Source organism: Nuphar pumila, chromosome 6 (genome assembly GCF_984573655.1).
Source record: "Nuphar pumila chromosome 6, dmNupPumi1.hap1.1, whole genome shotgun sequence".
Classification (NCBI taxonomy): Eukaryota; Viridiplantae; Streptophyta; class Magnoliopsida; order Nymphaeales; family Nymphaeaceae; genus Nuphar; species Nuphar pumila.
Window position 1 is genome coordinate 51,960,296 of NC_143254.1, and position 26,056 is coordinate 51,986,351.

Genomic DNA, 26,056 nt, shown 5'->3' on the forward strand with positions numbered 1-26,056 from the left:
CCAGACATTTACCCGCTGCACCAGTCCACATGCGGTCATTTGGACTCGGTCATCAGAGGGCTTGACTTGAACGAGTGATGAGCCAGGAGACGCTGAGCCCATTCGGACCCAGTCACCTGTTTTTTTTTATAACCCGAAGAATCTTGGCTCGAAGACCTGGTCGCGACTGGCTCAGCCTGTCTTACCTACAGTCGTCGGCAGCGTCAAAGTCTGAGGTTAAAACCCCTCCCCGGAGGCCTATGCTGGGTGTCAGCTTACTTAAAAGGGATGACATTCATGAGAATTGAACCATGTCTGCCCGTCTAGTGGCCAAGAGATGACATAAATCTTACCTGCCATGCGAAAGAGTGGGAGGTCATTTTGCATTCAAGTTTAAGTTTAGATAACTTTTTTGTTCTTTTATTTCTAAATGCGCAACGTGCGATAGGGATTTAATGGATAGTTGGATGGTTATAACCGAGAAGTCTTGGATACAAATTTCACCCTTGGATTGCCTGTCAAAATAACAAAAATGATGCCTTAATTCATATAGGCTGTTATTTTTTTATTATTAACTTATGAAAGAAATTTTTTTGTTGTTAATTAACTCAGTTATCTTATTAAATATTTTATAAATATGCATCATAATAAGCACGAAAATATCCTTCAATTGATGGGCTTTGAATAGAGATGGCAGTGGATTGGGACAGAGGCGGGGGACAAGGTCTCAACCTCCGCCCCCATCTCAAAATTCTACCTTCCATCCCCGCATGGGTTTTGATTTTGACCTCCATCCCTGGTCTAAACAAGGTAAGGCAATGCGGGAGTCCGTTTCTCCCTGGTTCACTTCCCTAATTAAAGACATTTTAGTTATTTTACTAACAGAGATCGGGGACAGGGTGGGGCGGGAGAAAGCGTAAGTCCATCCTCACCTTCATCCCCGCACGGGTTTTGATTTTAACCTTCATCCCCGTTTCATGTCCTCAATCCCGGTCCACAAGAGGCGAGGCGGGCCCCATTTTCCCCCCATCCACTGCCATCTCTAGTTTTGAAAGACTTGATCTGTGCTGGACATATCCATGCCTTGCTCATGTGGGCTCTATGGCTTCAAAATACCTGAAAAAAAAGAAGGTAACAGGAAGCTCAATACTTGGAGGATCAAATACTTCAAGTTCTTGACTAAGCCAACTTATCTAACTTGAACGTCCAACAGGCTTCTCATGTTATATGTTCTTTTATATTTCCCATGTAATAAACTCTCCATTTTAGAACGTGATTTGTAAGCACGTAGTAAATGTATTGAAAACTCGTTTTTTTCCTTTTTTGTAGTATACTTGTTGCAATACTGACTGACGGTAGCCATGAAACAGCAGAAGATTCAAACACCAATGTTAAGAGAGACAGAGAAGGGCATTAAAGTATTTTTACCAGGTAAAAACATGGATTAACCATAGTAAAACCATTTGTGTTAAGGGAGGCTTGTCCTTGATAATTAGTTTCTTAACTCAAGCGGGTATTTTGTAAAATTTCAATGGTTAGGAGTGCTTTTGTAAATAGGTCAAATGTTATGCGTGTTTTTAATAAATTTTTCTAAAATCGACTTTCCTACAAGTCATAGAGCCCCACGCCACAAAGACGCCACCTCCTTTGATAATTATATTTAATCAACAAAGAATATAACAACGTACTACATGTGAAATGTCTGTCCTAGAATAAGCATAATGGTTCAGTTTTATATATATATATATATATATATATAGAGAGAGAGAGAGAGAGAGGGGTAAATTTCTCGTAGATGTGTTCAGCATGCTCGAATTGGTGGAAAATGCCCTTTAGATAATGTTTTTTTTATTAAGAATCTTGTTTTTCTTAGTTGAGAAAAATCAATGCATTCATATGTCATAGCCATCAATTTTCTCATCACCGAAAAACTTGTACACCAGTTGGATTCGTCGATTTAAATGCTTGTTCCCGCTAGAAACAATATGTAGATCACATATATGGGTTCGTGTGGACCAAAAAAAATAGAAGTTTGCTAAGTCAATTATAACTACATTCGATTGTAGCAAATACAGTCAATTATAACTATAACTATATATATATATATATATATATATATATATATATATATATATATATATATATATATATGTGTGTGTGTGTGTGTGTTTATCAGAGTATGAACTAGGTATTTCATATGTCTTTTTATTGAATCTGACCCTGTAGATGAATTTGGCAAGGTCTGTTGGCTAGGAATCCATTGTGGGATCATATATTTTTGTCAAAAAATATGATTTTTGGAAGCTCAAATATTTACAAGAATTTTGAGATGTTGATTTTCAAGCTATAAAAGATCTTGCTTATGGGTTGTAACGGGGCAATCCGAGAACCGGTCCCCATAAAACTAAGCATGTAGATCACATATATTGGTATAATGAGTTTTAAGAAAAAAAAAAGATTCATGAAAATCATGTTTTCAATAAATATATTATACTAATATATATATATACTAATATATATATATATACTAATATATATATATGTATATATTGGCTACTAAGGAAGGTATGAAACTAATGAGTAGAAATCATTCTTTTTTTTCAAAAATTTCTAATTTTTTGTAGATCAAATGATGCAGATGTTATCTACATGGTTTGTTTAATAAAAAGCTTGTTTTGAATCATGTGATTATGACAAGTAATTAGGTTTTAAAGGGGTCCAAAAATCAACGGCCTACAATGTGCCAAAAATTTTTTACTCAAAGGTCACATCTTTACATTAGAAAAGCACAATCTAAGGCTTAATCCTTAGCAAACAAACCATGTTGAACACATCTATGTGGTTAAATTGAGTCAATACTATGTCTAACTAAACATATGACATCTCATGTTCCCAATAAAAGTATCTATGAAATATGTCCCAATGATTATGATATGTTTTGGCGAGCCTAAGTTAGTTTTAGAGGGTAAGGTAGGCTAGATTGGGTTTACGATCAAGTCAAAAAGTCAATGTGGATAATGGGTGAAGTGGTGTTGACAAAGTTCAGTAAAAAAAATTGGTTCTCTAAGTTTATAACAGATAAAATGCTAAAAATTTAAGAGGGACTTCAGACAAGTTTTAAAAATATCAGGATTTTAGGGCTTATTATTTGGGAGATAATTTTTTTGAAAGTTTTTAGGATTTTTTGAGCTAAATTCTAAAAATCTAAAATTTGGGCTAAATTTTAAAAATCTCATCAATAAAATATTGCTTTCAGGTTTGGGTTTAACCGGTCTAGAGGGTCTAAAACGTAGTTCAAATATGAGGTTTGAATTGAAAATTCTTTTCATATATTTATAAGGTTGAGGGAAGGTTTGATGACATGGAGGTTAGTGCAAGGAAGCTGATTTTGTTGGAGAGAGACGATATAATCAAGTATGTGATGCAATGATGTTGTATGGCTCATACTTACTTCACACTAAGTTTAGTAAGGGGCGACCTACAAGAGGTCAAAGCTCAAAAAATGAGCCTTTGGATAAGGGCCAAGGGTAGAGGTGAGTGAAATAGGGAGAGAGACGTCACAAAGAGAAGTGCAAAGAAGGATGTCCAGAGAGAGAGAGAGAGAGTTTCATTTTTTTTTTATATTTTATCTTCACAAATTGAGTCCCTTTATAGTTCAAAGGAACTCTCTTTTAATTACAAAATTCAGAGAAAATAAATTTCTTAAGATAAGCACAAATGAAATTACTGATGAAACTCACTAATAAGACAAGAGGCTCTTAAGCTCCAAGGTCATAAAAGAGGAAAGCCCAAGGGTCAATACTATTTTTGAGAGCCTTGAAGGTCTTTTGGGTGGTGACAAATAGGTGGGGCCCACTTGTCAAGAGGAGGTGCCCAATGTGGGTTCTACTTGCCATTGATGAGGGGGGCATAAAGGGGGTTTCACTAGGATGAGGTGGCATTTTCTTGGTTGTTGTTTTCATGTGGCTAAGGTGGTTTAGATCAATTTGAGCTCGGGTGATAGATTCAAATCGATTTTGATTAGACCTGTTTGCATGATTAGGACCTTTGGAGTTAGATTGAGCTTACTGGAGACTTGGTCCACATTAGATTCCAAACACTTCACAAGTAATGAACCAGGGAAACAAAGATCATTTGAACGCAAGAAAACATACAAAAAACTTTCTTGGCAATTTATTTGGTATGTTCGGCAGCTGTAGCTAAGCTAAGAGGAGTTAAAGGATATTGGTTTAAATTGGGTCAAATTGCTGAGGTAGTTGTTTGGATGATGACATTTAAAAGGTAGTTTATAAAAAATGAGAAAAAAAGAGGCGAGATGATCTTTCACTTGTTCTTGCATTCAAAGAATTGACGGATTCCACTCAATCCATGATCTTTCATCCACTTTTTGCTCCCAAAGAGAGCCTTAATTGCCATGGTTTTTTCATTATTTTTTTGTTCATCTTGAAAAACGTAAGGATGTCAAAGCCTCAATGGATACATGATGTCCAACCAACGTGGTATTCATTAAGCCCCTTGCTAAATCATATAGATAAATGGGAAAGTATTTGCTACTAATGAAGGTAAGAAACTAATGAGCTAGAAATCATAGGTGCAAGTCTCTATCAAGCCACATAGATGGGTTCAGCATGGTTTGTTTGATAAGGAGCAAGCCTCAAATCATGCTTTTTTTTAATGTAAAAATATACTTTTTTGAATTGTGAAATTTTGACAGGCCATTGATTTTTGAGCTTCATTAAAAACCTAATTACTTGTCATAATCACATGATTTAACACAAGTTTTATACTAAAAAAGTCATGCAGATCACCTTAATAACATTTGTCTACAAAAAAATTTAAAAAAAAAAAAATTTGAAGAAAAAAGTGATTTCTACTCATTAGTTTCTTACCTTCATTAATAATAGAGCCAATATTTACCCTAGGTAACATCTTCGATATTATAAAGGATGACCCATTAAAGGGTTAATATTTGTTTTCCTCCATCGTAACCTGTGCACTCTAGTAAAAACTAAAAAACCATCGGTTTTTCAATATATTTTTTTTCTGTGCAGCAAACCCAACAAATATAAGATACAGATTTAGTCTAAAAGTTTAGAATTGAAAACAAAATCACATTTTTACATTGAGAATGCTCCAAAACCATATTTGATCTATAACAAATGAACCATGCAAAACACGTTTTGTGGTTCAGACTGTGATAGACAACAGAACTCAAAACCATGACCTAGTTTGGTATAGATGAGTGCACCAAATATGAACCCACAACTAAATATTAGGAAATTCATTAAAGATACAAAATGCAATTAGATTGTTCCACTAGCAATTTAAACCCAATAAGCCTAAAGCAATCCCAGATCCAAAAACCTTAGAGGTGATTCACTTGAATTCTGCTACGTCCACTATCAAACTGGATCCTACCCTTTTACAACCTTACCCATGGCTAAACCTTAGAGGAGATAAAGGAAGGTTAATAGTCTAGGTTCTCCTATGCAATGTTGTCAGTATCGGTGATTACCGGCCTGTACTGTATCGGCGTAAAATCTATACGAAACTAACCTGAATCGGTTAATTTTTAATAAAAGTAAAAAAATACTTAAAATTAATTTTTAATATCATCTTAATGTTTTTAACACGTGTCACTTCTGATTGGCACGAAATATTTTAAATTATTTTTTAGCCAATTCATAATGATTATTCACTTGAGAATTGGTATCGTGGGATTCACCTGAATCATTGGCCAAACAATTCAGATCTGATACTGGTACTGACAACATTGCTCCTCTGTGCAACTTTAAACTTCCCCTGACCTCTATGGATCATGTTTCCTAGTTCCAAACGCTCTCCTTCCACGTAAATCAATCTGCAAGTGGGCTACTAGACCAAGCCGAGGCCAGTAGGCTTATAGGGTTAGGTTGGTCTGGATCATAGAGTCGAGTAGGCTTATAAGGTTAGGTTGGAGTGGCTTATTGGCGGGGACTTAGACATGTTTGATGGTGCATCCCGCGGGATGAAAAAGATGCCAAGAACTTCATTTTTAACAAACATTGGATGTGCCGTGTTCGTAAAAGTATGTTATTTCGGTTCCACCTCCTGCTAATAAAAGAACGAGGACGGGTACAAATAAAAAAAAAATGCATTCGGTCTCTCTCTCTCTCTCTCTCCTGTGCAGCCGGGGGAGGGATGGCCGGCAGCGAGCTCTCTCTCTCCTCCATTTTCTTCTTTCTTTCTCTTCTTTGTTCCTCTCTCTCTCCCCCCCACCCCCCTACTTCTTCTCTTCTTATTCAGGGGAGATGCCACTCCCCCGTTCACGTGAGCACCACCGACCCTCTGCCTCGTCTCAGCATCAATAACACCCCAATTGTGAGCGACGCATTTTCTTCTTTTCTTTTCTTCAGCACAAAAAATGGAGTCTTCCGCATTTTTCTGTATCTTGTGTTTGGTTTTCTGCGTTGATTTGTTTCATGGGTAATGGGTGCATTTTTTTTCCTTTTTTAATGTTTTTAGTGTTTTTGAAATGGTTATTCCATGTAGTAGTAGGAAGATTAAGTGGTTTGTTTGGAGATGGATACTTTTTGTTGTTATTTTTTAGTGGAAGTCGCTATCGTTGTTGGGGTATTTGAGTTTGAGTCATTTTCTTCGCGGCAAAGAAGTAGATTTGTTAGATTAAGACTTGATAGATGTTTTTTAAACTTTTTGTTGATGGTGATTTGGGGATGTGGATTGGTCTCTGATGTTATGTGTTTGGTTCTTAGTACCAAGAGGTAGTAAGAAATAAATTTTGAGTAATTACGGTTGAGTGGATGTCGCAGTGGCAGATTGTTGGTTGATCTGTGATCTGATGGGGACTAGCAGATCCCGATCGTATATTTCTCCTGTATCTGCAAATGCTTGTGGATCAGTAGTGACAGTTTGGCAAGAAAGAAGGAAACTGAGAGTAACTTAACAGCGTTTACTGAGTGTTTGTAATGATAAATTTTAAATATTTTTTTTTTTAGATTCAATCCAATATCTGAAGTTAAAATCCATAATAAAAGTCAAACTAAGCAAAACGAAGTACAGCTTAAGTTATTTGTATATCCTCATCAAACAACAGATATTTAAAAATCCCAGTAACAGATATTGAACTTGATACAGACAGTTGACGAATAGAATTAGTGTGTTATGTGCCGTTCTTTTTGTATCCACGTTGTAAATTCATCCTCTCATCTCGAATGATCGCTTTCCATAAACTAGCATGGGATAAAAGGAGGACCGGTTATGCAAATCGTTCCCATCCCGTGCCCTATAAATCAGAGTATCATGAGCGAGCTACCCTCATCAAGTAAAAGTGCAAGTAACCTGCTAATAGAGGAAAAAGGTCTACTCAACGGTTGCATTTGGAAGCCTGTATTCGTGGTGGCTGCAGCCCAACTAACCAGAAAAATTCTCCTTGTTGCTTGATCGATCACCACCAGACTAACAGCGTTTCTCCTCTGCTCTAGCCGACCTTCGACTTCGGAACCCAACATTGGGTTATGGGCCCACACCCCGCATCCGCTGCGCGGTGTGTGTCCTGGTCGTCTGGCTATGCAGGTCACCGTGGGGCGACACTGCAACTGGTCCCCGACACCAGCGACTGTCGTCGTAGGGCGACAAACAAAACAAAACATAAAATAAAATAAAAAGGGGCTTACCTCTCTATTGGGGGTTTTCAATAGGGCAGGGTGCATCGGCCGCCTCCTGTTGTGGCTTCTACTCCACCTGGTGTTGCAGAACCAACGCTGCTGTCGTCGGCGACTATCGAGTCACCGGAGCATGACAATAGGCCTGACAAAGGCTGTTTTTTTGCCCCACTGTTGAAAGCTAGTGACTGTTGAGTCACTGGCGGTGATGGCGGCTCCTCTTTTTCCTTCGGATTGCCGGACGTCGGGGTCGACAACGACATTCCTCCTCAGCATCAGGAGAAGAAAAGCGAAATAGGGTTTTGAAAATCCTATTTCGTATTTTCAGTCCCTTTTAAAGGTTTCGGGCCGGGTTCAATCCCCGACCCGCCCCACCCGAATCTGATCCATAAAGTTATCTGGATCGGATCTGGGATTCAGATGGGGGACTCGTTCTATTTCGACACATGATCCATAGACCTTTGGATCTGGATCGGGTTATTGTTATGATCTGATCCATATTACTCGATCTGATCCATAAAAGGTCTTTTGGATCGGATATGGTTCTCGGGTAATGGATCTGAAGTCCTTTTGGCCCTGACCCGTTGTGTTTTAGGATTCGAGTGGGTTTGAGAGGTTAATCTTGGATCTCTCTGGAACCATAACCGATCCGTTAAGAACTTTTGGATCGGATTGCGGTTCAGACCTAGATCTGATGACCTGCACTGATCCATGATGATAATCTGGGTTGGATCTGGATACAGATCTTCGGGTCTCAGGTCCTGAATCCAAATAATGTTCTCTGGATCGGATCTGGGTAATCCGGATCTGGTTCTTTCATTAGCAGATCCAGAATTCGGTTAAAATTGGATTATACAGTTCTGGATCAGCTTGACAGAACCAATCCAAACGGCCTGTAACAGAGACCGAATTGGTTCAACCGGTTCGGCCTTTTTCTGAACCGATCCGGATCTCTCTAGAACCGGTTCTTAGACAACTGAGACTGGTTCACTGTTGCAGAGACTGGTTTAGAGTGTTACAAACCCGGTTTGGTACATTTTGAACTGATTCAGAGCTTTATATGATCGGTTTATCCAGTTTTTAGACCAGTTCATCCAATTTTCAAACTGATTCATGGGTCATATGATCGGTTCATTCAGTTTTCAGACCGGTTTGTGGGTCATATGATCGATTCATCTAGTTTTGAATCATTTCAAGGTGTTATTTCATATTGGCATTAAAGATAGTTAGATGACTTAATGTATTCATGTCACCAAAGTGATTGAATACACGTATGTCATCAAAGAATTTTAATACTATCATTCAGTTTAAGTCGATATCAACATTGTACTTAGATTCATGAAACGATAAATGACCCAAAGGTAGTTTTATCATGTTTGAAATTTAAGTAGGGTGAAATAAGGTAAATGTATCGAGATACATTATACATGTATATCCAAAGGTACCTTGTGTCGATGGTCTAACTTCACAAGAATGTTAGTTTTACCGAATATGGTCGGTAGGCGAAGTGGTTTTGTGTGTCGGAGCTCTTACCAAAGTAGAACTTCGATGACCCCCTTCACTCTCCTGAAAATAAGCATATTAAGGGTCTTTATTCTTTTGCTTTTTTCATTAAAGTTTTAGTCTCGTACGAATGCTTCTTGATACATGTCTTTTATAGTGCAATTTCTAGTCATATGATTTTAGATAGCTCTAGTTGTATACCTTTTCTAGATTGATCAAATTTTAGTAATTAAAAAGAGATTGTACTTTTTACATTAGGGTATATGGATTTGGATCTGGCCCTAAGGATATAAGAACATGCTGCTCTAACTTATCAAAGCATTATTGATCAAAAGACTGTTTTTGAGAAGTGGGACTGCTCGAAAAGACTTAGCATGTTACTTTTGCAATCTAAGGTAGCTAAGAATATTCGTAGTGTCATACTACAATACAAGACAGTTAGAGAGTTTTTAAGTGCTATTGAAGCACAATTTGTGAGTTCAAACAAGGACAAAGCCAATACCCTGATGTCTAAACTCATATCTATGAAATATACTGGAGAGAGAAACATTCGCCAACACATTTTGGAAATGAAGAACATAGTGTCTCAGCTAAATGACATGAAGCTCACCATCTCTAATTTTTTCCTACTGCATTTAGTTCTAGCGTTGTTACCCTTAGAGTATGGACATTTCAAAATCTCTTACAACACACATGATGATGAATGGACGTTCAATGGACTTATGTCCAAGTGTGCTGAAGAAAAAGAGAGGTTGAAAGGGGAGAAGGTGCAGAGTACACATATGGCTTCTCATGCATCCAAGTTAGGACCAAGGAAGAATGCATTTAAGAGAAATGCTAGGAAGAAGCCAACAGGGGATAAGACATCTCAAGGCAAGCAATCTGACTCCGATCTCATAAGTGCTTCTTTTGCAAGAAGAAGGGACACATGAAGATAGATTGCATAAAGTACAAAAAGTGTTTGGAAAAGAGAGGTAATTTGTCATTTGTTTCTCATGAATGTAATTTATTACAAATTCTTGAAAATAGTTGGTGGATTGATTCTGGTGCTACTGTTCATATTTCCAACCGTCTACAGTTGTTTCTGACCAGAAGAGAACCAACAATGCATGAGAAGAACATCTATTCGGGAAACATGATGTGTTCATATGTGAAGGGTGTTGGAACCTGCAAAGATTACTCTAGATACATGCATAGTTTTGGATCTCCATGATGTCTTTTATATTCCATCATATAGTAGAAAATTAATTTCAATTTCGAAATTGGATAAGGAGAAGGATTTATATGGAAGACCCATAATGATTTTCTTTGTTGGTTCATATCGCCGACCCCAATTGTTTTAGGATGAAGGCGTAGTTGTTATTGTTGTTGTTATTGTTGTTGTTGTTGTTGTTGTTGCTTTAAGTTTAAAAATTCTAAATTGTTCATTTATAGAAATTCAATTGAAATTGGTTCTGTATCAGTTTATGATGGTTTGTATAGATTGAACATGAAGATCCAAACTCAAGAGTCTCTGACTTTTGAATACGCATTGGTTGGAAATAAACGTAGCTTGATAAATGATAATTCTTACATACTTTGGCATCGAAGGTTGGGTCATATATCTGAAAATAGAATAAAAAGACTCGTAAATGAAGAGATCTTGAAATATCTAGATTTTACCGACAATGACCCATGTGTTGATTGCATAAAGGCTAATAATACAAACACATATAAATTGAGTGTCAAACGCAGTAGTGAGATATTAGAGATAGTTCACACAGATGTATGTGAACCTTTTTTTTTGTGTTACACAGGCAAAAATATTTTGTCACCTTTATTGATGACTATTCTCGGTATATGTATCTCTACTTTATTTTTAAAAAATCTGATATTTTTCAGATGTTTAATTTTTTTTTTTTTAAGTAGATAAACAAACTGATAAAGTTATTAAAATAGTCAGGCTTGATAGAGGTGACAAATATTATGGTAGGTTTACTGAGATGGGGCAAAGAGAAAGACTATTAGCGTGATTTCTCAAAGAGGAAGGCATTGTGCCTCAATATACCATGTCTGATAGTGCCTATTAGAATGGTATAGCTGAAAAGAGAAATCAAACGCTTAAGAAAATGGTCAGAGCTATGTTGAATTATTCAACACTTTCCATTAAGTTGTGGGGTGAAGCCTCAAGGACAATTGTGCATATTTTAAATAAGGTACCTACAAAATTTGTGCCTAAAATTCTTTATGAGTTGTGGACAGGTAGAAAACCATCTTTGTCTTGTATGCACATATGATGATGTCCTGCAGAGGCTAAGTTGTATAACCCCCACATTAAAACCTTTGATCCAAGAACAACCAGTGGATATTTTATTGATTATCCAAAAAGATCGAAAGAGTACAAGTTTTGTTGTCCATCTCACTCACCACAGATTGTTGAAACAGATAAGGCAAAATTCCTAGAAGATGGTTTAGTAGGATTAAGTGCACTTCAAAACCTTAGTTTTGAGGAAGTACATGATCTAGTTTCGTCACTTGTTAAGGAAAACATCGAAAGATATCGCATTATTATTCCTAATGATGATGTGGTTGACCATTCGGTTGTTGATGCACAAATCCAAAGTAAACCTATTGTGGACAATGCGAAACATCATGAACAAGATGATCAGATTCAATCTGAGCCTGAAGAATGACCTGTTTGGAGATCTGGCATACATCCTGATTATGTGGTGTACCTTCAGGAGCCTAGTGATTTCATAGATATGGATAATGACCTGGTGACTTTTATGGAAGCTATGCAAAACAAACAATCTACACACTAGATAGAAGCCATGAAAGAAGAATTAGACTCCATGACTAAAAATCAAGTGTGAGATCTTGTCGAGTTACCTAAGGGAGTAAAGCCCGTAGGGTGTAAATGGGTCTTTAAGACCAAGAAGGACTCCAAAGGTAACATAGAGAGACATAAAACAAGATTGGTTGCTAAAGGATTCACCCAGATGAAGGGCATTGACTACAATGAGACGTTTTCTCTTGTCTCAACTAAAGAGTCAATGGGGATAATTTTGACCCTTGTAGCTCATTATGACTTGGAGCTACACCAGATGGATGTGAAAACAATATTTCTCAACGGGGATCTGAATGAAAAAATATATATGGATTAACCTCTTGGTTTCTTTAAAAATGATCATCTAGTTTGCAAGCTCAACAAATCAATATATGGACTTAAACAAGCATCCTGATAGTGATATATTAAATTTTCCAAAGTCATTGTGACTTTCGGGTTTACAGAAAATATTATTGATCAATGTATATACCTTAAGGAAAGTGGGAGTAAGTTCATTATATTGATGTTGTATGTGGATGATATTTTACTTGCAACCAACGATATAAAGTTGCTTTCAGAGATAAAATATTTTCTTGCATCATATTTTGATATGAAAAATATGGGTGAGGCTGCTTATGTTCTCGACATTGAGATCTGTCGAGACAGAGCAAAAGGTTTTTTAGGCCTCTCTCAAAGATCCTATATAGATAAGGTGTTAAAGTGATATGGGATGAAGAATTGTTCTCCTAGTTCAACACCCATATTAAAAGGTGACAAGCTGAGCCTAAAGGATTGTCCACAGGATGATATTGACAAAGCACAAATGAGTGCTTATCCATATACATCAGTTGTTTGTAGCTTGCAGTACGTGTAGACATGTTCTCGACCAGATATTTCTTTTGCAGTAGGGGTGCTTGACAGATTTCAGTCTAACCCAGGTATACCCCATTGGAAGGCTGCCAAGAAAGTCTTGTGGTACTTGCAAGGAACAAAAGACTATATGTTGACGTATCATAAAGTTGATCACCTCAAGGTCATTGACTACTCATATGTGGACTTAGGAGGATGTCTTGATAGTAGAAAGTCTACTATTGGGCACATTTTCTTACTTGCTAGGGGCGCGATCTCTTGGAGGGGTGAGAAGCAAATGATCACTGCTGCCCACACCATGGAGGCAGAATTTATAGCATTGTACGAGACTACGTTGCATGCTATATGGTTAAAAAACTTCATATCACAGTTAAAGGTGGTTGATTCCATTAGAAAGTCATTGAAGGTCTATTGTGATAATGTAGTTGTGGTGTCCTTTTCGAACAACAACAAAAATACTACGTCATGTAAGCATATGAAATTGAAGTATTTTGTTGTTAAAGAAATGACGGAGAATCATTTAGTGCATATTGTTAATATTGGTACCAAAGAGATGATCGTTCATCCTCTTACTAAAGGGCTAGCACCAGGATTATATTTCTAACATATAATGAGGATAAACTTGTTAAACTCTTTTTGACATATGCATATAAATAAAGTGATCACTTTCAGTTCATGATTCTCATTATTTTTTATTGTTAATTTCATAAGGATTAGAGATTCAACTAAAGATCTATAGAATAGAATAAAAAGTCATTATATTCATCAAGTTATTCCCATATGGTTTTTTGGTTAAAGGGTTTATCGTCGGATCAAGTGGGAGAATGTTGGATTAACCACCACGATTTACGTGGTGGTTATCCACGATGTGGATTCATCCCTTCATTTAGAATGATCGCTTCCGATAAACCAGCATGAGATAAAAGGGGGAACGGTTATGCAAACCGTTCTCATCCTGTACCCTATAAATCAAAGGGTATCATGAGCGACCCTCATCAAGTAAAAGTGTGAGTAACCTGCTAAGAGATGGAAAAGGTCTACTCACCAGCTGCATTCGAAAGCCTGTGTTCGTGGTGGCTGCAGCTAGACTGAGCAGAGAAATTCTCCTTGTTGCCTGATCGATCACCACCGGATTGACAATGTTTCTCCTCTGCTCCAACTGACCTTCGACTTCAGAACCCAGCAACATGCCCTTAAGAAACTTGGGCTAGACCTTCCCAAAAACGAGAAGCTTAACTCTCGAAATCAGATATACGGGTGGACATCGGGTTGGCCCGAACCGATTAGGGCCCGACAGGCCCAACCCTTATTAAGGCTCGAGCCCGGCCTGTCTCAGTAATAATCGGTTAGGGCTGGGCCGTTTAAGCCCGACCAGTTAATAGGTCGGGCTTGTCCGGTCGTGTGCATTTTGTACATGGAGGCCGGTTCGATTAGGGCCCGATCCCAGCCCGACATTTTTCAGTTCTGGGCTGCAAAGTGCAGCCCGGTCCGATGGCTGGCTCCTTAGGATCTTTCCACAACGCCGTGTCCTTGTAGAGAGAGAGAGAGAGAGAGAGAGAATGGAGAAGGGTGGTAGCAGCAGCAAAGGAGGAGGGTACGGTCGCAAGTGGGCGATCGATCTCACCACCAACGACTACTCCTCGCCCTCTTCCCGCGACGTCCCCGATCCCCTCGGCTTCACCCGCATCTCCCAAGTGCTCGTATTCTCTCTCTCTCTCGCTCGCTCATCGAATTTGAAGAACCAAGATAGTTTTTGCTTTTGATTCATCAATAATTGCTTCCTTGTTTGATTTTAGGAGGATGGTGCTGGAGGCAGCCGCCAGAGGAAGGAATCCGAGGCGGCATGGAAGGCGCAGGTACCCACTTCTGATATTTCCCCCCTTCGATTTCGTTTTTCCTCCATATGGTTATTGAAAAAAAGAATGAAATATCTGGTTACCGATCTATGATCGTGTTTTTTCTGTAGCTAATCTTCATTGATTGTGCGGATCATGGTTAGATCTTGGCAATTTGTTTTTTTATTGGGTTCTCTTTTGAATCTTCTCTATAGGGATCCGTTTGATGTATCTCTATTTGCAAAATTCTTTCGAATTCAAGAATATCTCCTCTTGCAACGTTGTTTTCGCGACATTTAGTTGTAGTCATGGCGATTCGGTCGAGAAATTTATTGGCGGAGCACATAAAAAAGAGAGAGAAGCGTGATTTTTGGAAAATTAAGTGTGGTAGCTCCTTTGTAGTGGCCATAAAGCCAATCAATGAAATTCTAAACTTCTTCAATAGATTTAGATATTTAGGGGTTGCTCGTTTTGGCTTCGGTTCTTCTATTTGTCGCATCATAACCTAAACAAACATTGCCTTCTATTGTAGCAAATCTCTGAGGTCATCATGGTTTCTCTACACTTACCTCGATAGCTGTAAGTACCATTGTTGTAAAAATCATATCGAAAGGTGGATACAGATGCGTAAAACCGTATCGTGTCGTATCACTTGGATATGCCACCAAAAAATTAAAAAATCATAAAATTAGAAAAAAAATCATAAAAGACATTAAAAGGAACAAAATATATTTAAGTGCTAAAACTGCTGTAACATCAAATAAACCTGGACATTATACTACTTGGACATATTGAGCAATAGTCACCAACAAGCAACATCTAACAAAACAAAATAGTATGATACATCCATTCATTAACAACAAGTCTGAATCTAAAGTTAACAGCCAATTATTCATCAATCAAATAACAAAAGACAAAGCAGAAATCCTTCAATTCTGCCTAGTTCACCAATCATGACCAAAACTATACTAGAATGAAGGATCTTGTTCTTCTGAATCATCCATTCCCTCCAACTCCAGCTCTAGCCCCTACATAATCATTTCTCTTTTCATGTTCAGCTTTCAGTTTCTTTTGTTTTGGATGACGATGAGCCCTTGCCGAAGCGAGGAAAACCCCGAGTGGTGCCTCACAACCACCCTGCCTTATGTGGCCCACCATTGACAGCTAAAGGCACACCTGTGCACCAGTGGGGTTTGATCCAGTGCCTTCATCTCAGCACCCTCACAACCACCCTGCTGGCCACGTGGACAACCTCCGCGGTGGTCACGTTTAGCTTTCAGATGCCTCAAATCAGCATCAGCATTCCAGAATCCAGATATGAAACTCTTCTTGCACCCTTTCTTCTAGTAAATCTATACTATCAATGCCAATGAGATTATAACAGTGACTATGGTGTTTTCTTGATTCTTTTGTATATGCCTACAGAGTGCAAATAATATGCATTCTAATGTCATATATACTGATACAAAAATGAAAATTTTATGAATTTGAAATTTTAAGATAGTAAGAACTAAACTTTGCCTGGATGTCATGTTATAAACTATGTAATATGGACACTTCTAACAGGGCAATACTTGGACATGGCTTCCTTTGTGTCAGGTGAAGTCAACCACACTGAGGTCCATTTCTGTCTGAAAGTGGATTCGGTTAACCCTAACCAAGTCCAGTTTTATCTATATTATACTAAAAATATAAATGCACACACACACACACACACACACACACACACACGTGTGTGTGTGTGTGTGTGTATGCAACCCCACACCAAAGCTTTTTTGAAATTGCTATGTCGTACCCTCCTCTCGCACTATGTGACATAGGTTATATATATATATATATATATGCACCCCCACACCAAAGCTTTTTGAAATTTGCCATGTCGTACCCTCCTCATCCGCACCCGCACCTATGGAACATAGGTTATAATTATAAATGACAAATACAAGATTACTTAAGTGTCAATTCTGCAACCGATTTTTTGGATGAGCTTAAAAAAAAAATCAAATTTCTCTCCCTGCCACTAGTTTTGCATGTCTGACTCAAGATACACTTGAGCAAAGGAGTAGAATGTGGGAGCATCTCCACCGAACTTATTCTACCATTGATTTGAACGACAAAACAAAAAACATCATAATTTATAATCCATAAGCAAAGAACCAAAAAACATAATTAAATCTAGTACTGTTGGATTTCGAATGTAGCTGCATTGAATCACACAATTTGATTTTCAGAAAACTTCAATTATAGATAATGAGATGTTGAAACCTTTTGAAGGAAACATATCAAAACAATTAAGTTGTATTTGGATAAATGGCATCACCTTGGTGTGTTCAATGTTAAAGGGTAAAATGGCTTGGTGAACTTGCTAGCATTCTCTAAAAAAGTTATTTTTTTTGCATTGCATCATATGATGTAGATCATGTCGGTGATTCAAGGCAATGTTTCTTGCATATGACTACGGAGATAGAGAATATGGGAATTCTTGTGGGACATGGCATAAGGGTAGTATAATGTGTGGTATGGTACGTGAGTTAAGATGGAGTTTTTGTGTGTGTCATGTTTTAAGCTCTCTTTGGGTGCTTAATGCCATCAACTTGCACACTCCATCTGCTACTTGTGTGTTTTTGGATTCGTTAAATAGTTATGATCCATCATTATGACAAAAATCTTTCTGTTCTTCATGAGAAGAAAGCATGGGAAGTGGCTCAAGCCCCTTTCAAGAACTTGTTAATGATGGGTTTCATGATGTGGATGGCTGGAAATACAGTGCATTTGTTTAGTATTGGCATCACATTCTCAGCTCTTTGGCAGCCCATAAGTGCCCTTCAAAGTGTTGGTAAAGGTATGGTTCTTTGACTTCTTTTGGAACCTTCTTGATACTGCAAAGTGTGTTCCCTTTAATTATATTAAAGCGTGTATAAGTTTTTTATTATCCTGTATAAGTTGTATTTTTAGGGATATTGCTCATATCAAGCAAACAATTTGATAAGTTCTTTTTCCTAAATGATGAAAATCATGAAATCTGATTGTCTATTTCCACCAGCATAACCCTTAAAGCAGTTCAGTATTACATTTCTCATTTTTTCGTCAGTCCTCTTGGAAGATAAAGGACTATGAAGCCTGTGTAATATGTGACCAGGCTTTATCTACCATGATACTGAAGAGCCTTCCAACTGTACATATGAAAATTAATTAACTCATCTCGAAGTTCCAATAAATCCAGTGACTTACAAAGGTGATGCAGTGAGCTTTTGCTCGCTAACTAGGAATCAACTCCAACCTTATCCAAATACATGAAACAGCTCCTTTTTAAAGAGGTTGTTTAATTGCAATCATGACTTTTGCTTTGTGAACTTTAGGGACAGGATTTCACTTCATCTATTGGTTGAAGTCAAGCTAATTACAAAACTAATGTACAATGAAATAAAAAAGGTTTCTCATTTTTTTTCGCTGTATTTTTTTATTGGGGTGGTAGGAGTTGAGGATCTGTGTTCAAGTTGGGTCAAGTCCTCTGGGCATGGTTGTTTGGAAGACCGATTTTCACTCAATAGATGGCAAATACCTCCTCATTCATTTCTATTTGCATCCAAAAGAAGATTGGCAAATTCTTCCTGTAGGAGGTGGTCTTTAACGATTCTAGGAATTTTATGGCTTTAACTTTTCCAATCCCACAACTCCCTCCCATGTGTAGCTATCAAAAAGAGTCCCATTTTCCATTGTGAAGGAAATAAGAGTCATCATATCAATAATGACAATATTATGTGATGCTGCTTTGTGTTCGATGGTTTGTCTGTGAGGATTTTCCGTCATTGTTGTTCAATTCTTATCATTACCATCTATTTTAATTTTTCTGGTATGTTAGATAAGTTCTCTTTTGGACTCTATCTTGCTTATAATCTCTAGTATATACCCTCAGGCATCTTGTCTTCTTTCCGCTTTCCAGTTTTTGAGCCTTATAAGGATTCAAAAGTGGATACTCTTGCACCCAAGTTGGTCTTTATTGCCCTTAACCTAGCAGCAATGGTATTGGGTGTCTGGAAGGTAAAATCGATGAAGCTTCTATAGTGTATCATAACTAGCTTTCTCAATGCAGTTGTTCATGTAGTTCAAGTTTCTCATCCAAATCAATTTTTCTTGGCAGCTCAATACTCTAGGTCTTCTTCCCACGCATGCATCTGATTGGGTGTCATCCCTACCACCTGCTCAGGTATGCTAACAATTTTGCTACATGAAAAATGGGGTAAATTGCAAATGGAAAGATCTGGCTTATTTTTGTAACAATGTCATAATAAAGGAGGCTCTGTCAGTTAATACTGCTACTTTCATTAAGTACAAGTGACAATTATTACTTTATGTTTTTCCTGTTCTTGATGTATCAATAGAATCACATTATTTTAAATGACTCCGCTTTATGTGTTTCCATCTCCACATTTTCTCATATCTGTATCTTTGTCTTCGATTTTCAGGAGGTTGAACATTCTGGTGGGGGTCTTCCATTTATTTGAAGTCAATGAGTGGCCGTAATTGGATGAATATGAAGCACGAAAGTCATGGTTTAGCATGGGCGCAACACCTGCATTCTATGTGCAGAATAGAAAAAAAAAATCCTTGGAGGCAAAGAAACTGTATCAGTTGATTAACTGATCAGCTCATGTTTTTGAGTGATTCTTGCTGCTGGAAGTTTTTCCTGTCTTACATTAGCTTCGAAGGTCCATTCACCAGCTTTTGTCTTTGGGTACTCTGATGAAACCTATTTTTATCCATTCATGAGCTTTATCTTGGGTACTGTGATTAAACCTATCTTTTTATCTGGGAAAAAGTGGATGCTAGGGCTGGTTAATGTGCCAACCAGTTGGGACCTTACAAAAATGGGACCTGACTAGAACATTTCTCATATATATGGGGAATGCTCTAGTCAGGTCCCATTTTATTTAGGTCCCAGCAAAAAGCATGGATGCAGGTGATTTTTTATTGTTCTAAACCGATAAATGTGTTTATCATAGTTTACTCAGCTTACATTCAATTAGATATTTTTCATGAACATGTGTTTTCTTAGAGGTGAAAAGTCAACGGCTCATATTGTGCTAAAATTTGATGACAGAAGATTCTATTTTTTTGGTAATAAAACATACTGAGCAGCTATGGCCCTTTGGATATCAATGCTCGAGAAAAGAAAAAACTGCCACCATCACCGATGGCACATTGGCTGGCCTTCGGTTGGTAAAATCCTTGGGGTCCCTCTTGCCTACTGGGGAGAACAACACCCAGCTTCTACCTTGCAGTAAGGGATGCTACTCATGGGTTTTGAACTTGTGACATCCAATCAACTTGGTGACCTTCACAAGTTGTCTCTACCAGATGAACGAAGCCCTTGTAGGCTGAAACATGTGGGGCCTAGTCATAAAAAAAAGTTAGAAAAGGAAAAATAAAAGGCTATTTATTGGCCATGAATTTCTGGAGTTCTAAATTTTTTGGAGGGTTTTCAATTGGACAGTATGGTAAAAAAATTAGCAACTAAATTTGTTAATCATAGTCAAGAAAATCAAATAGGCGTTTTGTTGAGAAATGGTTGATAAATTGAACATATTGAGATATATTTGTCTTAGTGATAATAGTGATGGTTCAACTTGTTATGAGCTTATCAAAATGGTACATTTTTCATGATAATTTTTAAAAGAAAAAATGTAGGATTAAATCAATCAAATAATAGGACCAATTTATCATTGATGACAATGGGCAGTGGGTTTTGAGAAAGAAATGTTGGGGAAGTCATTTAAGCCCGTCTGGCCCTGGTCCAGGTCCCATCGAATAGATATCGAACCTGTTTGAGCCAAGGGTGCAACTCTTTAAAATGGGCTTGGCCTGATATGGTACAACTTTAGGCCCACTTTTGGGTCCCAAGCTGAGGACCAGAGCTGGGGCCTGATGCAGTTCCTTAGGTCCGGTGGGTCCTTGTGAGTCCAACTAGAGCCCGGCCCAGCCAAATGCCCCACCTGTGGAGGAAACTGAACCTTTAAACAATTAAGCCTGTAAAATAGAGCAACCTTTGGACTCATTTTATATATTTTATGTCTTTCGGTTCCTATTTTTTAGTTTATTTAGGACTATTTTTGCTGATAAAAACACCAAGAGAAAACAAAAATTTTCAATTTCTCCGAAGAACTTAGCTGCCCTAATATTTCCGTTTTAAAAATTTTTCCACGGTTGGGATTTGGGTTGGATGTAGCCAATACCAAATCCGATCCATTCAACATTGGTTAATCGAGCTAGGATAGGATTCGGATTCAGATGGGATAAAGCTATAACTGAATCCAACAAAAAAACATGTAGTCGGATTCGGAATTGGATATCCATCAGATTCGGTTATGAAATCCTAAACTGAATCAAAATTCAATTATTAATTAGATTCAGATTCAGGTCAGATGTCACATATATCCGATCCGTAGACATCCCTACGGTGTGGTGACCATAACAACGTCAGTTACAATCAGAGGCGGAGCCAAAAATCTAAATTAGGGTGGGCACAAATAGGCATGTCAATAGGTTGGGTTTGACACGACCAGTTCCAGGCCATATAGAGTCAAGGTTGGTGAAAAGAAGGTTTGTTTAGAATCTATGTTGGATCTTAAGGATCCCATTAGTATATGGAGGTGGATATAGTTTGTCAAATTTCATACCAAACCTAGATCCAACAAGTTCAGATCCATGAGCTTTCAATGTAAAAAAGATAAAAAATATTATTTGACCTGTTGATATAATCTTTATGGGACCTGGGTATGGTTTTTCTTATAGTGGATCCATCGGACTCATGTCAGAACTGAGTACCAACACCTCAAAGTCAAATCTGAATTCAGACTCATCTGGGTCCAAACTAGATCCAACCTGTTTTATGCATGTAGAAGGCACAATTAGGGACACTCAAGAAGGGAGGTGGGCACAGTTTTGGGCCAGGGTGGGCACTAACCACTCAGGCCCGAACCTCCCTATTGGGTTTTTTCAGGCCAGGGTGCCCGGGCACATGCCCACCCTCACCCCTACCTGCCTCCGTCCCTTGTTACAACTGTGTTTGGGAGAAAAGTGTCGGAGGAGGCGGGATGGTGTGGGAGACAGTTATCTGAAGCGGACCACTCCAAGAAAAGTTGAAAGCTGTTTGGAAGAAGAAAATGGAGAGGCATAAACCTGGGCTACAGATCCGACAACTCCAAGTCCCAATAAAACCTTAAGTTCAACTCTCTCCCTAGAGGGGAGGTATTTACAACTCCCTCAATCACAAGGATTCCTGCGGTTGTATTCAGGCTGGTGCCTCATGTGTCTTGGCTTAGTTTGTGTGCAACCTGACTTAAAAAAATAATAATACAAAAAAAGCTTCAAGTGTTTCCTGCTTTGCTTTCTTAATGTCAATATTATGTAGCACATAAGTCACAAATGAATATAGATCGGCGTAGCCTTATGTAGCCAAATGTGACTGTGCAAGTAGAAGAGTAGAAAAAGGTATTACAAGTAAAATATATAAAGGGTTTTTAATTATTATCATTTTGAACACCATGCCCTTTCTGTTATTGAAGATATTATATATTATCATGATATTTTGACGATATACGTTTCCTGCAATATAAGCAAGTTTCTTTTTGTATTACTTTTTTTATATCAACATTTTGAAGAGTTTTATCTCTTGTTTGGACCTTAGGTGGTCATTTGTGGTTTTTTATTATATTCTTATTTTTTTGGTTGATTATTTTAGCATGATTGAGTCACATATGCATTTAGTGTTGGATTTGTAAATTCACCCAAAACTAAAGAGGGCAGTCAAACATGTGTTTGCTAAATCGTTGAAATCAAAACTGAAAACTAAAATCTTAATGCGGAAGCATACTTGAATCCATAAGCGCTCCGATAGATCGTTGACGGGTATGATCTTCCAGAACTTGTATACGTGACTATTTTCCTTTTTCTAAACCTTATGAGAGGGATTAAATCTCTTTTTGATGGTCATGAGGAACCTCAAAGATATGGTCATTATCTAAAGTTTGAGACCATAACCTAATATGTTTTCAATTAGGGGTCTTTCTCTAATTCATCCCATTACAGAATTGTAGACAGAAAAGGTCTCTTCACATAGTGTACCATACCATATGAAATATCATATGACCCAACTGAATTAGATCGCATAGACTGTGCATGAACCTGAGACAGTCTATAATGCGTGGTTTAACGTATGTAGGCCCACACGATTATTTTCTAGCAATCTCCCACTTGGGTCACATACGTAACCTTATAATCACACATTATATCTTTATGAGCTCAAAAATATTGTTTTATCAATTGATATATCTACCAATCTGATCCATTAATCATGTCAACATAGAACTAAAGGGGTCTTCATTACAAATAACATAATTGGACCCATCAATGATCACACATATCAACATAACCAAATGACATGAATCAAGTATGGATGTGAAACATGAAAATTACATGTAATGTGATCAAACATGCCTATTTCCAACTGGTTCTTCCTGAAATTTTAGTGAGATCACAACAAGATAAGTGCAAAACGAAACCAAAACTTTAACTTTATACCGAAGTGGTAAAAAGAACTTTATTATATCATAGAATGTCCTAATATGAACTCCCACTAAACCAGCATATCATAAAATGATAAAACACCCATTCAAACAATATGCTCGTGAAAGACCTTGGGTGACAAACCTTTAGTAAGCAAATATGCAATCATTGAGTTTGTGTTAATATGTTCTATCGATATCTGACCATTCTGTACTCTTTCTTTAACAACAAGAAACTTAATGACAATATGTTTTGACTTTGATGAGCTCTTGTTGTTATTGGAATATAGCACTGTTAAATTATTATCATAAAATAACTTTAACGGTCTCTCAACATTATCCAAAATCTGCAACTCTGCAACAAAATTACGTAGCTATATCCCATGGTTGGATGTCTCATAACAAGCTACGAATTCTTCTGCTATAGTGAAAGAAGCAATGAGTATCTGCTAGGCACTCCTCTAAGAAATAGTTCTTTCAGCCAATAGAAAAACATAACCTGATATGGATCTGCGACTGTCTTTGCATCTTATAAAGTTAGAATCAGAATACCCAATGATCTCCAACTGATCTGACTTCCTTTATGTAAGCATGTAACATTTTATTCTCTGCAAATACTGCATAACCCGTTTGACTGCTTTCCAATGATAAATACATGGGTTACTAGGATATCTGCCTAATATCTCAATAATGTACGCTATATCCAGACGTGTACACACCTGAGCATACATAAGACTCCCTACAACAGATGCATAGAGAATCTGTTACATAACCTTAATTTCAGACTGGTGTTTGGGGCACTGATCGGGATTAAACTTATCTCCCTTAGCAACAAGAGTATCACCTGATTTGTAATCCTTCATGCCAAATCTATCAAGAATCTTTTCGATATAACTCTTTTGTGATAATCCAAGAATACCCCCAGAACGGTCTCAATGTATTTGGATCCGTAATACAAAAGAGGCATCCCCAAAATTTTTTATTTCAAATTTTTTTATCAGAAATCTCTTAGTTTCATACAGTATATCTATATCATTACTGGAAAGCAATATGTCATCAACATACAAAACCAGAAAAATAAATTTACTCACACTGAACTTATGGTATATGCATTCATAACCACATTCATCTCAAAACCAAATGAGAGGACAACTTGGTAAAATTTATGATACTACTGACGAAAAGTTTGCTTAAGTCCATAGATAAATTTCTTTAGTTTGTAAACCACTTTCTTGGAATCGCCTAAGACAAAATGTTCTGGTTAAAACATATATATTGTTTCATTAATGTCACAATTAAAGAATGTAGTCTTAACATCCATCTGATGCAGCTCTAAATCATAATGAGTCACAAGTGCCATCATAATCCTAAAAGAGTTTTTTTTGTAGAAATCAAAGATAAAGTCTATATGTAGTCAATGTCTTCCCTTTGAGTAAACCTTTTTGCAATAAGATAAACCTTATATCTTTTCACATTAGCTTTTAAATCTCTTTTGGTTTTAAATATCTATTTGCAACCAATGGGTTTCACACCTTCAGATAATGAGACAAGATCTCACACATTATTGTCCCTCATGGATTTAATCTTCGCACATATTGCTTCAATCCACTTTTCAGAGTTAGAACTTTGTGTGGCTTGATGAAAGTTGATTAGATCATCTTTTCTTAGGCTAGTATCACCCTTATGTTCTTGTATAAAGACAATATAATCACCTAAAATTGACCTTCTTCCCTCCCTAGTGGATTTTTTTAATGGCACTGGTTCTTGAGGTATTTTTTAAGGTTGTTGAGTTTGAACTCTAGGAGTAAAAGCTTGAATTTGGATAGGGAGATCTAGAACATTATCTTGATTCAAATTTGTGGAAACAATGTTAAGAATAAAAATCTGATCATTGTCAACCACAACTGTAGAAAGAGAAAGAGACTTTTCTTCAAAAGCAATGTCTTTTACTTTATCACTTCCCCAAACTCAGCACCCTCAAAGAAATAAGTGTTTCCTGTTTTGAAAAATAACTTATTTACAGGGTCATAAATTTATAGCCTCTGAATCCTTCGAAATACTTAACAAAGTAGCAGCTAACCGTTCTAGAATCCAGTTGTTTTTCATGTGGTTTGTAGGGCCTAGCCTCAACTAGATATCCCCAGATATAAAAATGTTTCATACTAGGCTTTTTGCTTGTCCACAATTCATATGAGGTCTTGGTTACTGCTTTATAGGGTATCATGTTTAAAACATAAGCTGCAGTTTTTAATATTTTCTCCCAGAAAGACTTTGGTAAAGTAGAATGAGGAATCATACTCCTTACTATGTCCTTAAGGTTCCTGTTTTGTCTCTCAGCAACATCATTCATGCTAGGAGTGTCGGACATAGTATACTGAGGGACGATCTTATATTCTTTTAGGAATTTAGCAAAGGGTCCTGGACGTTATTCACTTGATCAATCATATCTACCTTAGTACTCACCACCACGGTCAAATTTGACAGCCGTAATTCTTTTGCCAAGTTGGTTTTCAACTTCGCTCTTAAACGATTTGAATACATTTAGGGACTGAGACTTTACATTAATTAAATATAGATACCCATAACGAGAATAGTCGTCTATGAACATAATAAAATATTATTGACCATTTCAAGAAGCCGTAGGGAAGAGCCCACAAATATCTGTATGAATTAGTTCTAAGACGTTTGTTCTCTTTTTTGCACCTAATTTCTTTATGTTTGTTCGTTTCTCTTTTATACACTCAACACAAATCTTAAAGTCAGTGAAATCAATGGAATAAAAAATCTCACTCGACACAAGTCTTTAAATTTTTTGTTTAGAAATATGACATAAGCGTT

General features: G+C 37.3%; 1 protein-coding gene across 2 annotated transcripts; it reads left to right on the top strand.

The window, feature by feature from the left end:
• The first annotated feature begins 14,344 nt into the window (after nucleotides 1–14,344).
• LOC149834846 (uncharacterized) lies at nucleotides 14,345–19,437 on the top strand. Of its 2 annotated transcripts, none has more exons than XM_090010322.1 (6): nucleotides 14,345–14,519; nucleotides 14,616–14,675; nucleotides 17,343–17,496; nucleotides 18,571–18,695; nucleotides 18,796–18,861; nucleotides 19,121–19,437. In XM_090010322.1, exons 1-6 carry the CDS (start codon nucleotides 14,379–14,381, stop codon nucleotides 19,157–19,159), a joined length of 585 nt encoding a protein of 194 aa, XP_089866448.1. In that variant the 5' UTR covers nucleotides 14,345–14,378; the 3' UTR covers nucleotides 19,160–19,437. The 2 variants fall into 2 exon arrangements, with proteins under 2 accessions (XP_089866448.1, XP_089866449.1); XM_090010323.1 differs by having other exon boundaries at nucleotides 18,598–18,695.
• The last annotated feature ends 6,619 nt before the right edge of the window (nucleotides 19,438–26,056 follow it).

Coding starts and splice junctions, on each gene's coding strand:
- LOC149834846 (XM_090010322.1), top strand. CDS start 14,379: ATGGAGAAGGGTGGTAGCAGCAGCAAAGGAGGAGGGTACGGTCGCAAG. Junction 14,520..14,615: donor CCCGCATCTCCCAAGTGCTC/GTATTCTCTCTC, acceptor GTTTGATTTTAG/GAGGATGGTGCTGGAGGCAG. Junction 17,497..18,570: donor CCTTCAAAGTGTTGGTAAAG/GTATGGTTCTTT, acceptor ATATACCCTCAG/GCATCTTGTCTTCTTTCCGC.